At 43.5% G+C, this 16000-nt stretch overlaps 2 protein-coding genes across 2 annotated transcripts in view; one reads left to right on the top strand and one right to left on the bottom strand.

The window, feature by feature from the left end:
• Window positions 1-16000, bottom strand: part of UBAC2 (UBA domain containing 2) — an 885094-nt gene that overhangs the window by 216281 nt on the left and 652813 nt on the right. The window lies entirely within an intron of this gene.
• LOC126940224 (protein cornichon homolog 1) lies at window positions 1117-2220 on the top strand. The gene has a single exon (XM_050766008.1). It carries the CDS (start codon window positions 1166-1168, stop codon window positions 1598-1600), a length of 435 nt encoding a protein of 144 aa, XP_050621965.1. The 5' UTR covers window positions 1117-1165; the 3' UTR covers window positions 1601-2220.

The following is a 16000-nucleotide window of genomic DNA, read 5'->3' as shown; positions in this document are numbered from 1 at the left end:
CAACTTCAGCAAAGTCTCAGGATACAAAATCAATGTGCAAAAATCACAAGCATTCCTATATAGCAATAACAGAGCCAAATCATGAGTGAACTCCCATTCACAATTGCTGCAAAGAGAATAAATACCTAGGAATCCAACTTACAAGGGATGTGAAGGACCTCTTCAAGGAGAACTACAAACCACTGCTTGATGAAATAAAAGAGGACACAAACAAATGGAAGAACTTTCCATGCTCACGGATAGGAACAATCAATATCGTGAAAATGGCCATACTGCCCAAGGTAATTTGTAGATTCAATGCCATTCCCATCAAGCTACCAACGACTTTCTTTACAGAATTGAAAAAAAAAAAATACTTTAAAGTTCATATGGAATCAAAAAAGAGCCCACATTGCCAAGACAATCCTAAGCAAAAAGAACAAAGCTGGAGGCATCATACTACCTGATTTCAAATTACACTACAAGGCTACAGTAACCAAAACAGCATGGTAGTGGTACCAAAACAGAGAGATAGACCAATGGAACAGAGCAGAGGCCACAGAAATAACACCACACATCTACAACCATCTGCTCTTTGACAAACCTGACAAAAACAAGAAATGGGGAAAGGATTCGCTATTTAATAAATGGTGCTGGGAAAACTGGCTAGCCATATGTAGAAAGCTGAAACTGGATCCCTTCCTTACACTTATACAAAAATTAATTCAAGCTGGATTAAAGACTTAAATGTTAAACATAAAACCATAAAAACCCTAGAAGAAAACCCAGGCAATACCATTCAGAACACAGGAATGGGCAAGGACTTCATGACTAAAACACCAACAGCAATGGCAACAAAAGCCAAAATAGACAAATGGGATCTAATTAAACTAAAGAACTTCTGCACAGCAAAAGAAACTACCATCAGAGTGAACAGGCAACCTACAGAATGGGAGAAAATTTTTGCAATCTACCCATCTTTCTGACAAAGGGCTAATATCCAGAATCTACAAAGAACTCAAACAAGTTTACAAGAAAAAAACAAACAACCCCATCAAAAAGTGGGCAAAGAATATCAACAGACACCTTTCAAAAGAAGACATCTATGCAGCCAATGGACACATGAAAAAATGCTCACCCTTTCTCCGCTGGCACCGGCGCTGCTCCCTGCTCCTCCTCCCTAACCATGGCGTTCACGTTCGCGGCCTTCTGCTACATGCTGGCGCTGCTGCTCACTGCCGCGCTCATCTTCTTCGCCATTTGGCACATTATAGCATTTGATGAGCTGAAGACCGATTACAAGAATCCTATAGACCAGTGTAATACCCTGAATCCCCTTGTACTCCCAGAGTACCTCATCCACGCTTTCTTCTGTGTCATGTTTCTCTGTGCAGCGGAGTGGCTTACACTGGGCCTCAACATGCCCCTCTTGGCATATCATATTTGGAGGTATATGAGTAGACCAGTGATGAGTGGCCCAGGACTCTATGACCCTACAACCATCATGAATGCAGATATTCTAGCATATTGTCAGAAGGAAGGATGGTGCAAATTAGCTTTTTATCTTCTAGCATTTTTTTACTACCTATACGGCATGATCTATGTTTTGGTGAGCTCTTAGAACAACACACAGAAGAATTGGTCCAGTTAAGTGCATGCAAAAAGCCACCAAATGAAGAGATTCTATCCAGCAAGATCCTGTCCAAGAGTAGCCTGTGGAATCTGATCAGTTACTTTAAAAAATGACTCCTTATTTTTAAATGTTTCCACATTTTTTGCTTGTGGAAAGACTGTTTTCATATGTTATACTTGGATAAAGAATTTAAATGGAATTACGTATAAATTAATATAAAATGATTACCTCTGGTGTTGACAGGTTTGAACTTGCACTTCTTAAGGAACAGCCATAATCCTCTGAATGATGCATTAATTACTGACTGTCCTAGTACATTGGAAGCTTTTGTTCATAGGAACTTGTAGGGCTCATTTTGGTTTCATTGAAACAGTATCTAATTATAAATTAGCTGTAGATATCAGGTGCTTCTGATGAATTGAAAATGTGTATCTGACTAGTGGGAAACTTCATGGGTTTCCTTATCTGTCATGTAGATGATTATATACGGATCCATTTACAAAAGTAAAAGCGGGAATTTTCCCTTCGACTTGAATATTATCCCTGTATATTGCATGAATGAGAGATTTCCCATATTTCCATTGGAGTAATAAATATACTTGCTTTAATTCTTAAGCATAAGTAAACATGATATAAAATATATATGCTGAATTACTTGTGAAGAATGCATTTAAAGGTATTTTAAATGTGTTTTTATTTGTAAGACATTACTTATTAAGAAATTGGTTATTCTTACTGTTCTAATCTGGTGGTAAAGGTATTCTTAAGAATTTGCAGGTACTTAAGATTTTCAAAACTGAACGAGAGAAAATTGTATAACCATCCTGCTGTTCCTTTAGTGCAATACAATAAAACTCTGAAATTAAAAAAAAAAAAAAAAAAAAAAAAAAAAAAAAAAAAAAAAAATCCTCATCATCACTGGTCATCAGATAAATGCAAATCAAAACCACAATGAGATACCGTCTCACACCAGTTAGAATGGCAAGAATTAAAAAGTCAGGAAACAACAGATGCTGGAGAGGATGTGGAGAAATAGGAACGCTTTTACACTGTTGGTGGGAGTGTAAATTAGTTCAACCATTGTGGAAGACAGTGTGGCAATTCATCAAGGATCTAGGACTAAAAGATACCATTTAACCCAGCAATCCCATTACTGGGTATATACCCAAAGGATTATAAATCATACTGCTATAAAGACACATGTACACATATGTTTATTGCGGTACTATTCACAGTAGCAAAGACTTGGAACCACTCCAAATGTCCATCAATGATAGACTGGATTAAGAAAATGTAGGCCAGGCGTGGTGGCTCATGCCTGTAATCCCAGCACTTTGGGAGGCCGAGGTGGGCAGATCACGAGGTCAGAAGATTGAGACCATCCTGGCTAACACTGTGAAACCCCATCTCTACTAAAAATACAAACAAAAAAATTAGCCAGGCGCAGTAGCAGGCACCTGTAGTCCCAGCTACTCAGGAGGCTGAGGCAGGAGAATGGCGTGAACCCAGGAGGCGGAGTTTGCAGTGAGCCGAGATCGCACCACTGCACTCCAGCCTGGGCGATAGAGTGAGACTCCATCTCAAGAGAGAGAAAGAAAGAAAGAGAGAGAGAGAGAGGAAGGAAGGAAGGAAGGAAGGAAGGAAGGAAGGAAGGAAGGAAGGAAGGAAGGAAGGAAGGAAGGAAGGAAGGAAGGAAGGAAGGAAGGAAGGAAAGAAAGAAAGAAAGAAGGAAGGAAGGAGGGAAAGAAAGAAGGAGAAAGAAAGAAAATGTGGCACATATACACCATGGAATACTATGCAGCCATAAAAAAGGATGAGTTCATGTCCTTTGCAGGGACATGGATGAAGCTGGAAACCATCACTCTCAGCAAACTATCACAAGGACAGAAAACCAAACACTGCATGTTCTCACTCATAGGTGGGAATTGAACAATGAGATCACTTGGACACAGGGCGGGGAACATCACACACCAGGGCCTGTTGGAGAGTGGGGGGCAAGGGGAGGGATAGCATTAGGAGAAATACCTAATGTAAATGACGAGTTGATGGGTGCAGCAAACCAACATGGCACATGTATATCTATGTATCGAACCTGCACGTTGTGCACGTGTACCCTAGAACTTAAAGTATTAATTTTAAAAATGGATTATTCCCTAGCCGTGGTAACAAGTGGTCACCAGAACCAGTTTCCTACTCGTTCAATCCATCAGTGAGGACTTGGTGACCTTCCACAAGCTAACCAATCATCTTCTGAAGGTCAGCCAATCAGCGACTGGCTCACTTAAACGCATCCGTGGGAGCCAAACAATCAACAATAGCTCGGGCAGCAACCACACTTCCAGGGAGGCTGCCACCCACCTCGTGCCTCTGGAAGGCCTCCAACCCCTGAGCTCCACACCCTCCAACACCCTATATAAGTTAATACTCTGCTCAGAGAGATGGAGTGTAACCAGCATAGCTCTCCTTTCCTATGAGAAACAATACATTCAGCTTTGTTTCCTTATTTCAGGTATTAAGTGGTTTTTCTGTTACAATCAAACCAAAATCATATCCTTTAACTTGTTTGTAACTTAAATGTTACATTTAATGACTTGAATAAGTCATTCCCCCAGCAAAGCCTTCAGCCATCTCCATGCATATAGCCTCCATGGATTAGGCCCCAATGCATACAAGACCTCACCCTTGCAAACTGGTGGGGAAAGAGACAAAACGGGCCCAGAAGGCCTGGTGTTGGGCAACCCCCCAAGTGCAGGGTTATCCCCAGAAGTGAACAACCAAGAAGGTCTGGAGAAGCTGAGAAATTCAGGCTTGATTTAATACCCAAAGCATGCAAGCTAGAAGGGGCAAAGTGAGAGGTCCTTCCAGACGGTAGTTACAGTGGTTACAACACTCCGATGACGGTGGCGCAGTTACATGTGTTCCGTTTTGAAGAAGCTCTCTCGCTCTTTGCTAAGGGAAAATTAAGTCCCTGTTTACGGCAGGGGGTGACAAACTGAAGTTCATAGGCCAGTGTCATTCAGGCTGGAGTGCAGTGGCGTGATCTCAGCTCACTGCAACCTCTGCCTCCTGGGTTCAAGTAATTCTGCTGCCTCAGCCTCCCGAGTAGCTGGGACTCTAAGTACATGCCACCACACCTGGCTGATGTTTGTATTTTCAGTAGAGAAGAGGTTTCACCATGATGGCCAGGCTGGCCTTGCACACCTAACCTTAAGTGAGCTGCCCGCCTTGGCCTCCCATGGTTACATTTTTTAATGGATACATTCTTACAAATAGCATTTTTTTATTGTGGTAAACTATATATAACATAAAATTTACCATTTTGACCATTTCAAAGTGTACAGTTTAGTGGCATTAAGTACATTCATAATGTTGTGCAGCCATCATCACTATTTCCAGAACTTTTAATCATCCCAAACTGAGGCTCTGTATCCATTAAACAATCATTCCTTCCCTACCTGGCCATTGCTGACCACTATTCTTTCTGTCTCTACAATTTGCCTATTCTAGGAACCTCATATAAGTGGAATTACCCAGTATTTGTTCTTTTGTATCTGGCTTTTTTCACTTTACTTAGTCAAACATTTTGCTTAATGTTTTCAAGGTACATCCATGTGGTGGCCTGTGCTAGAATTTCCTGACCTTTTTTTTTTTTTTTTTTTTTTTGAAACAGAGTCTCGCTCTGCCGCCCAGGCTGGAGTGCAGTGGCCGGATCTCGGCTCACTGCAAGCTCCGCCTCCCGGGTTCACGCCATTCTCCTGCCTCAGCCTCCCGAGTAGCTGGACTACAGGCGCCCGCCACCTCGCCCGGCTAGTTTTTTTTTGTATTTTTTAGTAGAGATGGGGTTTCACCGTGTTAGCCAGGATGGTCTCGATCTCCTGACCTCATGATTCGCCCATCTCGGCCTCCCAAAGTGCTGGGATTACAGGCTTGAGCCACCGCGCCCGGCCTAGAATTTCCTTACTTTTTTTTGAGACAGGGTCTCGCTCTCGCTCTTACTCTGTCACCCAGGCTGGAATGTGGTGGTGTAATGTGGGCTCACTGCAAACTCTGCCTCCCAGGTTCAAATGACTCTCCCACCTCTGCTTCCTGAGTAGCTGGGATTACAGGTGTGCACCACCACAACCCAGCTAACTTTTGTATTTTTAGTAGAGATGGGGTTTCACTCTATTGGTCAGGCTGGTCTCGAACTCCCAACATCAGGTGATCCGTCCACCTCAGCTTCCCAAAATGCTGGGATTACAGTTGTGAGCCACTGTGCCTGGCAGAATTTCCTTCCTTTTTAAGGCTGAATACTATTCCATAGTATGCCTCTACCACTTTTTGCTCTTCTCATCCATCTGTTGATGGACACTTAGAGTGTTTGCACCTCTGGCTATTGTAGATAGTGCTGTAATGAACATGGGAGCACAAGAATACGCAGGTAACCTTTCTCAATGCTCACAGAAATGCTGACAGAACATTCTTCTCTTGCCTCTTGGCATTCAGAGTCTAAAATATTTACTGTCTACAGAAAACGTTTATTGGCTGTTCATTAAGGGATGGGTTCAGGACAGCTCCAAACAGAAGCCCATTCATGGGCTGGTGAATGGAGAGGATAGAGGAGAAGCTGTTACTTGGTGGGACCAAATGTTTGGGACCTATACTGGTTTGTTAGGGCTGCCATAACAAAGGACCACAGACTGACTGGTTTCAACAACAGAAATTTGTTTCCTCACAGTTCTGGAGGCCAAAGTCAGAGATCAGGTACCGGCAGGGCTGGTTTTCTTCCGAGGCCTTTCTCCTTGCCTGACCAAGGCTGTCTTCTCCCTGTGTCTTCACAAGCTTTGTCTGTGTGTGTGTCTGTGTCAAAATCTTTTCTTATTAGGACACCAGTCAGATTGGATCATAGCCCACCCCAATGTCCTCATTTAACCTTAATTACCTCTTTAATGACCCTGTCTCCAAAAACAGTCACATTCTGAAGTACTGAGAGTTAGAGCATCAACATATGATTTTTTTTTTTTTTTTTTTTGAGACAGGGTCTCACTGTGTCACCCAGGCTGGAGTGCAGTGGCATGATCTTGGCTCACTGCAGCCTCCAACTTCTGGAGTCAAGCAATCCTCCCACCTTGGCCTCCCAAAGTAGCCACAACACCTGGCTCATTTTTAAATTTTTTTGTAGATACAGGGTCTTGCTATGTTTCCCAGGCTGGTCTTGAACTCTTGGCCTCAAGTGATCCTCTCACCTCAGCCTCATAAGCTGCTGGGATTATAGGTGTGAGCCACCATGTCCGGCCTCACAACAAGTTTTTGCCTGAACTGGTAGTGATGGTGTGGGAAGTGAGGAAAGATACACAGATGCACTCATGCCTTCATAAACATCAGCTCCAAAATGGGGCAGGCCTGAGTCTGCAAGGCAAGAGAATTCACTTTCACAGTGCTGGCTTAGGACAAAAGTTAAAGCCTTCCTAATTGTATTTCTTCCACTGAGCAGTTAATTACAGAATTTCCTAGATTTTTTTCTTATGACTAATAAAGAGTGAAAAAAAATCCAGTATAATTTTAGCAGCAATTAACCTGAATTCACACAGAAGGGCCTTAGCCCTGCCGGGTGCAGGCTGCAGCATGGGTGGCCAGTCCGGGCACTCTGCTTGGAATTCTGCTCCCCCCTCCCTCCGCTCTGCTGCCGAACATCATCACCACCCTCACACCTGTCCATGGTTATCTCTTCTCTATTTCAAAGCAGAGGACACTTTGAAGGAATATGACCAGATACACTTTGGGGTCAGGAAACGGCCCTGTCCATCACTGGAGGCAGTTGGCACCAAACTCATGTTACATTTTTCTTTCTTCTTGCTGGCTCAGAGGCAGAAAAATGCTAGAGTTTCTGACCTATGACATAAAAACAAGATCGAAAAAAAACACCACCAGGTCACAGATTCCCACATTTGCAACTCCCCCTCCCCCAATAGAACAAGAGTAGAAAGTGTTAGAACAAAACCTTTACGTGGACTGACCTTGTTTTACTTTAGGACACTGGAACACATTCTAGTTAGATGAAATTGGAAGCAACACAGATAAAAGAGCAAAGTATGGGAAAGATAATAAGAAAATCCTTTTGAAATACCATAGAACCAGCAAAATATTTCTAGTGCCTCAAAACTGATTTGGAGAATGCAGAATGATTTGTATAAAGTAGAGGCTCTTGATGTAAAAGAAGAGGCTTCTTACTTCCAAACTAGATTTAAGGACAGTGGATTAGACTTTGAAAACAAAAGAATCAGGCTACCAATATTTAATTTCAAACCCTTAGTGCTGTTAGGAGGATAATGCTTTTTCTACACATGTATGTATAATGCACTCTTCTCTTTAATATCCTATCTCTGTTGTTTCCTATACCTGTTGTTTTTAGTAGCACTTCTCATTGTTTGTCTTTGAGTATATTTTCTTTTCTTCTTCTTCCTTTTTTTTTTTTTTTTTTTTTTTTTTTTGAGACAGAGCCTCACTTGCAGCTTACTGCAGCCTCAACCTCCCAGGCTCAATTGATCCTCCCACCCCAGCCTCCTGAGTAGCCAGGACTGCAGGCGTGTGCCACCATGCTTGGCTAATTAAAAAAAATTTTTTTTTATAGAGACAGGGTCTCACTATGTTGCCCAGGCTGGAGTGCAGTGGCTATTCACAGGTGTGATTCCACTATTAACTAGAATGGGAGTTTTGACCTTCTCTGGTTCTAACCTGAGCCAATTCACCCCTTGATATAGTTTGGCTGCGTCCCCATCCAAATCTCATTTTGAATTGTAGCTCTCATAATTCCCACGTGTTGTGGGAGGGACCCAGTGGGAGGTAATTGAATCATGGGGATGGGTCTTTCCCATGCTGTTCTCATGATAGTGAATAAGTCTCACAAGATCTGATGGTTTTATAAAGTGCAGTTCTCCTGCACAAGCTGTGTCGCCTGCCGCCATGTAAAACATGATTTTACACCTCGTTTACCTGCCATCATGATTGTGAGGCCTCCCTAGCCATGTGGAACTGTGAGTCCATTAAACTTCTCTCCTTTGTAAATTACCCAGTCTCAGGTGTCTTTATTAGCAGTGTGAGAACAAACAGACTAATACACTCCTCCTTCGGCAACCTGGTAGCCCCATGCTCTTGAAAGGTCACCATATTAATGCTGAACATGGTGTGCACACTCGATCAGCACAGCACACTACAGCTCAGAACTCCTGGGACCAAGTAATCCTGCCCCCCCAACTTCCCGAATAGGCACACACCACCACACATGGGTCATAGTGTTTCTGGATGTGTCGAATTTTAAAATGTATTACTTTTCCCCTTTTGTGGCATGAGCTATTTATGTCTTTTTAAAGACATGCTTTCATTCGTTGAGGTCACAAAAATATCTGCCTCTATATCTCCTTCAAAAAGTTGTTTTTTGTTTTGCCCTTTACAGTTAGGTTTTTCATCCAAGGGGGGCCTGTTTTGTGTGTCAGGGAAGGTGAGGATCTAATGGTAACGTTTGTTGCTATATGGACCAGCACTTGCTCGTCTCCTTCTGAGGCAGCTTCTTCACTTGACTTCAGGAACATCTCCCATCTGACTCCAGGTTTTGCCCCCGCTGACTTGTTGCTACTTCTTCACTTCCATTGATGGCTCTTCCCCTCTTTGTACTGTCTGAGTGATGGAGTGCCCTGAGAGTGCCCTTCCTCTCTCATCTGTCCAGATCCTCTCAATCTTCTCTCTCTGGGTACCCTCATCCCAGCCCATGGCTGGAAGCCACAGCTGTATGCTGAGCGTATCATGTTCATGTCTTTCCCCTTCTTTCCCCTCTCCCTTTGGGTCTCCTCATGGCTCACTGCTTCCCACCACTTAAGCCTCCACTCCGGTGTTGCCTTCTTGGCGAGGCCTTCCCTGACCACACCATGTAAAATAGCAGCACCTGTCCCTGTCTACACACTGACTTGCTTTATTCTATAGCAAAGTATCGTCAGTTACCTCCTGATCTTATATGAGAAATCAGTTCTAAATTATGTGTCCTGAACTAGAGCTCATGCTTCACAGACTTTGAATTGATTGCCGATGAATCTAAATGGCTAAGAACAGAGCCTGGCATATTACGGATGCTCAATAAATGTTTATAATAAAAGAGGCAATGATAACCTTCATTTAATAGAGTACTTTATAGCATATGGAGTTCTTTTACATGTAATCATATTCCTTCTAGCATCAGTTTACTCCTCAGAGGCCTGAATTTGCCTACATTTGTGAATGTCAGAGTAATGACATCTCCTTCTTTGGAAGCTTCTTGAAATTTCTGCCTCAGAACATTTGATTTTCTTCCCAGTTCTGTGCATTATTAGATCTGTGACGGTCACTTGAGGAGATTGAACTGTAATGTCTCTATGATAACTTTGAGCCATCTGTCACTCGGATGTTTCACATAAAAGGAATGTAGTTCTGATAATATGACAAGCAATTCAGATTAATACAAAGGACAAAGGTGTTTGCGTGCTAAGCCTGAAGATATCCAGGGCTATTTAGATCAGAGATTCTCAATTGTTTCTTTTCAGCAAAAATACATGCCCATGGGCCTAGGCTGATTTTCATACCACCATAAATGTATTTTTTTTTTTTTCCAGAAGCAAAATACTACAAAACATTTTCACTCATCCGCACTGTCAGCGCTAACTCCTCGAATCACAGCCCACATCTACACATGGGGTCATCTAGCGTCAAGGCACCTCCAGGAGACAGACAACAGTATCCAGACCTCTTTCCACCTTGTATTGCTGAGTCGGTAAAATCTGTGAAGCCAAGACGATTGAAACACACGTTTGGCAAGTATGAGAAGCCAGAGAAATCCATTCATTTACTAAATCTACTGAGGGCTTCTGAGCTTAATACATGAAAATGTGGTCAGTTGTGTTCAAATGATTGGTTTATACTCTGACTCATTCTACAGCAAAAAATGGAATGAATCTGTGTATCTCTCTCTCTCTGGGAACACAAAAGACAACTTGAGGGGAATATGAAAATCAATTTCTACTTCTCTGGGAACCCAGTGGGCCGGTCATGTCATTGAAAGCTTCCGCACTGTGGGTCAGGCTCTGTTGTGTAGAGACAGCTCCTAATCTCAAAGTACACATTCAAGAAAATGTGGGAGAGATTCTGGGCACTTTCCAGGGGGCAGTGAAGCTCAAAGGCCTGTTAACAGAGTTGTAGGAGGCAGAGGTGACGCATCAGTAAAGCAGGGAGCGCTGGACGTCAGAGCCTCTTCTGAGAGACAGGGCTAACTGCCCTCGGGGAAATGGCCTGTTAAGGCAGCTTCGCTGATGGACACTGATGAACAGTGAAATAACAAGGGCATCTGGAGGGGCTCGCCTGGGGCCCAAAGGAGCATAGCACAGACCATACCCAAAATCAACCCCAACTGGACTAAAGACAAACCAGAGACCTGAAACTGCAAAACTGCTAGGAAGAAGCAGGGGAAAAGCTACGTGATACTGGTCTGGGCATTTCTTTGGATATGACTCCAAGGGCACGGGCAACAAAAGCAAAAATAGACAAATGGGATTAGATCAAACTAAAAAGCTTCTGCACAGCAAAGGGCACAATCAATAGACTGAGACAGCCTGCAGCACGGGAGAAAGTGTTTGCAAATCATAGATCTGATAAGAATAATATATCTAAAATATGTAAGGAATTAAACAACTCAATAGAAAGAAAACAGACCAGGCATAGTGGCTCACGCCTGTAATCCCAGCACTTTGGCAGGCCAAGGCAGGTGGATCACTTGAAGTCTGGAGTTCAAGACCAGCCTGGTCAACATGGTGAAAACCTGTCTCTACTAAAAATACAAAAATAGCCAGTCATGTTGATGGGCGCCTGTAATCCCAGCTACTTGGGAGGTGGAGGCAGAAGAATCGCTTGAACCCAAGAGGCGGAGGTTGCAGTGAGCCAAGACTGCACCACTGCACTCTAGCCTGGGCAATAGAGTGAGACTTCGTCTCAAAAAGAAAAAAAAAATAGAAAGAAGACAAATCACCCAGTTTAAAAGTAGGCAAAGGACCTAAATAGATACTTCTGAAAATAAGACATATAAATATCCAAATGGTATATGAGAAAATGCTCAGTATCACTAATCATCAGGGAAATGAAAATTAAAACCACAACAGGGTATCACCTCAAACCTGTTAGGATGGTTATTATAAAAAAGATAAAAGATAACAAGTGTGGGTGAGAATGTGGAGAAAAGGGAATCCTTGTTCGTGGGAATGTAAGTTAGTACAACCATTATGGAAAACAGTATGGCGGTCCCCTCAAAAAAATAAACATAGATTCAGCAATCCCACTTCTGGGTATATCTGCAGGACATGAAATCAGTATGTCAAAGAGATATTTGCATTCCCATCTTTACTGCATCACTATTCTCAGTAGTTGGGATATGGAATCAAACTAAGTATCCATCAACAGATAAATAAGACTCAGAGCAGTGGCTCACACCTGCAATCCCAGCACTTGGGAAGCTGAGGCAGGAGGATGGCTTGAGCCCAGAAGATTGAGGCCAGCCTGGGCAATGTAGTGAGACCCCATCTCTACAGAAAAATTCAAAACTTAGCCAGGTGTGGTGGTGCACATTTGTAGTCCCAGCCACTTGGGAGGCTGAAGTGGGAGGATCCTCTTAAGCCCAGGAGGTTGAGGCTACAATGAGTTGTAATAGTGCCACTGCATTCCAGCCTGGGCAACAGAGTGAGACCCTCTCTCTCAAACAAACAAACAAACAAACAAAACCAACAACAACAACAAAAACACACACACAACAAAGATAACTGATAAAACGTGGTATATATACACAAGGGAATACTATTCAGCCTTTAAAAAGAAGGAAATTCTGTCATTTATGACAACATGGATGAACCTGGAGGACATTGTGTTAAGTCAGATCCCTAATTCCTGAGCTAAGAATCAGTAGTGATCTGTGACCTGTTAGGAATTGGGCCACACAGCAGGAGGTGAGCAGTGGGCAAGTGAGTGAACCTTCATCTGTATTTACAGCCGCTCCCCATCACTCTCATTACTGGCCGAGCTCCGCCTCCTGTCAGATCAGCGGCAGCATTAGATTCTCATAGGAGCACAAACCCTATTGGGAACTGCGCACACAAGGGATCTAAGTTGTGCACTCTTTATGAGAATCCAGTGCCTGATCATCTCTCACTGTATTCCAGCACCCCCAGATGGGACCATCTAATTGCACGAAAACAAGCTCAGGTCTCCCACTGATTCTACATTATGGTGAGTTGTATAATTATTTCATTATATATGATGATATAGTAATAATAGAAATAAAGTGCACAATAAAAGTCAAGTGCTTGAATCATTCCCAAACCACCCCACTTGCCCTGTCCGTGGAAAAATTGTCTTCCACAAAACTGGTCCCTGGTGCCAAAAAGATTGGGGACTGCTATATTCAGTGAAATAAGCCAGGCACAGAAAAACACATGCCACATAATCTCACTTACATGGAATCTAAAGAAGTCGCAACTTATAGAAACAAAATAAAATGGTGATTACAAGAGGCTGGGGTTAGGGATATTGGGGAAATGTTGACCAAAGGATACGTACTATCAGCTAGACAGGAGGAATAAGTTCAATACATCTCTTTTTTATTTTTCAGAGACAGGGTCTTGCTCTGTCATCCAGACTGGAGTGCAGTGGTGCAAACTTGGCTCACTGCAGACTTGAACTCCTGGGTTCAAGCAATCTTCTTGCCTCAGCTAGGACTACAGGCATGTGCCACTATGCCTGACTAATTATTATTATTATTATTTGTAGAGACAACTTCTGGCTATATTGCCCTGACTGGTCTTGAATTCCTGGCCTCAAGCAATCCTCCCGCCTAGGCCTCCCAAAGTGCAAGGATTACAGACATGAGCCACCATGCCTGGCCTTGAGATCTACTGTACATTGTGATGACCACAGTTTAGAATAATATATTGTGTACCAAACTAGCTAAGAGAGTGGATTTGAAATGTTCTCATTACAAAAAAAGATAAGTGTATGAAGTAATGCATATTTTAAATAGCTTGATTTAGCCATTCCACAATATATACATATGTCAGAACTCCATGTTATACATCATAAATATAGACGATTTTTTACTTGCTGATTTTTAAAAAAGAGTGGCTCCAGTGTTAGATATCCAAGAGCAGCAGTTGTGTCCTGTGCTCTGCAGACCCAGGGTACAGACACAGGATAGGTGTCACTTATGAAGTCACTGGCAATTTCATCAGAATCTAAGAGGTGTGGTATGTATCAGTCAGGAGAGGCTTGCTACTGTAATGTACAACACCCAACTCTCACTGGCTTGTCCAAAAGAGCCACAGTCCAATATGGACTTTGGGTGGGTGGGGACCGAGGACTCTGCTCCTCGGAAGCACTGGATGCCCAGCTGTGGTGGGGCATGGTGAGCAGGCAGCCCCCACCCAGCAGCTCTGTTAGGGTCTGTCTCAAACACAGGGGGTCACCCCACCTGGGGTCATGCCCTTCCTGGGGCAACTCACATCTGGTGAGTAAGTTGTGGGTATAAAGATCCAGTCATTGCAGGCCAAGGCAATACATCTCCAACGGGCAATATTCACTCCAAAGCTCCTCACTGGGTTGGCCAAGACTTTGTTAGGTCTGCATTGCATTTCGACGTCTTCACCTCTACCTATTCTTTTTTTTTTTTTTTCCTGAGACAAAGTCTCGCTTTGTCACCCAGGCTGGAGTGCAGTGGTGTGAGCTCAGCTCACTGCAACCTCTGCCTCCTGGGGTTCAAGCAATTCTCCTGCCTCAGCCTCCTGAGTAGCTGGGACTGCAGGCGCCCGCCACCACGCCTGGCTAATTTTTTGTATTTTTAGTAGGGACGGGGTTTCACCATGTTAGCCGGGATGGTCTCGATCTCCTGACCTCGTGATCCGCCCACCTCAGCCTCCCAAAGTGCTGGGATTACAGGTGTGAGCCACCATGCCTGACCTCTACATATTCTTAATTTTTCCCACTGTCCTTTATTATTTTTTAGAAGCAGTCTCACTCCGTAACCTAGCTGGAATGCAGTGGTGCAATCATAACTCACTGCAACCTCGAACTCCTGGGTTCAAGCAACGCTTTCGCCTCAGCCTCTTGAATAGCTAAGACTATGGGTTTGTTTGTTGTTTGTTTGTTTTTTGTAGAGAAAAGGTATCGTACTGTTGCCCAGGCTGGTCACAAACTCCCAGGCTCAAGCAATCCTCCCACTTTGGCCTCTCAAAGTGCTAGGAACCACTTTTCTTTAAGGATGTTGATCTGATTTCTTTTCTTTTCTTTTCTTTTCTTTTTCTTTTTCTTTCTTTTTTTTTTTTGAGACCGGGTCTTACTCTGTTACCCAGGCTGGAGTGCAGTGGTGTAATCTTGGCTCACTGCAACCTCCCCCGCCAGAGTTCAAGCAATTCTCGTGCCTCATCCACCACAGTAGCTGGGACTACATGTGTGCGCCACCACATCGAGCTAATTTTTGTATTTTCAGTAAAGCCTGCTGGCCAGGCTGGTCTTGAACTCCTGACCTCAAGTGATCTGCCCACCCTCAGCCTCCCAAATTGCTGGTATTACAGGTGTGAGCCACCATTCCTGGCCCCTGATAAGTATGTCACACCCCAAATTCCATCTCAGCGTCTGCTTTCAGAGCACCTACCCTATGACGGCGTTGCAAAACCCTAAGCCTGGAGTACTTGGCTGAAGAGGATGTGGCCCCTTCCTGAAACTGGCTTCACGAGTAACTGAGATATCTGCAATGGCCCTGTCCTTACTCTCTGGTATCAGTGGCCTCAGCTTCAATTAGATTCCTTTTGGCATTTTGTTATTGTTGTTGTTTCTGTCGTGTTTTGTTTTTGAGACCGTCTCACTCTATCACTCAGGCTGGAGTGCAGTGGCGTGATCTCAGCTCACTGCAACCTCTGCCTCCTGAGTTCAAGTGATTCTCGTGCCTCAGCCTCCTGAGTACCTGGGACTACAGGCATGTGCGACCACACCCTGCTACTTTTTTTATTTTTAGTAGAGACAGGGTTACACTGTGTTGGCCAGGCTGGTCTCGAACTCCCAACCTCAGGTGATCCACTTGCCTTGGCCTCCCAAAGTGCTAGGATTACAGGCATGAGCCACCACACCCAGCTCAATCAGATTACTCTTGACCCCACATTTCTCCTTTGTTGGGATGAAACTGCTCATGATTGCAGCTGTCCTCTTTAATGCTGAGAATTTTGAGCGGGTCCCTCTTTGCATGGCCCCCCTTTTTCCTGCTATTCAGTGTGGAGTTGCTTTTGAGGAAACTGGATTTTATAAAAAAAGAAGTGATGGGTTTAAATGATTATATTCTTCCTACAAAGTTATTTTGAA

The sequence above is a fragment of the Macaca thibetana genome, chromosome 17, assembly GCF_024542745.1.
Source record: "Macaca thibetana thibetana isolate TM-01 chromosome 17, ASM2454274v1, whole genome shotgun sequence".
NCBI classification, from domain to species: Eukaryota; Metazoa; Chordata; class Mammalia; order Primates; family Cercopithecidae; genus Macaca; species Macaca thibetana.
This window is presented reverse-complemented; position numbering and strand designations above follow the sequence as displayed.

What these genes read in the sequence shown, in the direction of transcription:
- LOC126940224 (XM_050766008.1), top strand. Translation starts at nt 1,166, where the DNA reads ATGGCGTTCACGTTCGCGGCCTTCTGCTACATGCTGGCGCTGCTGCTC.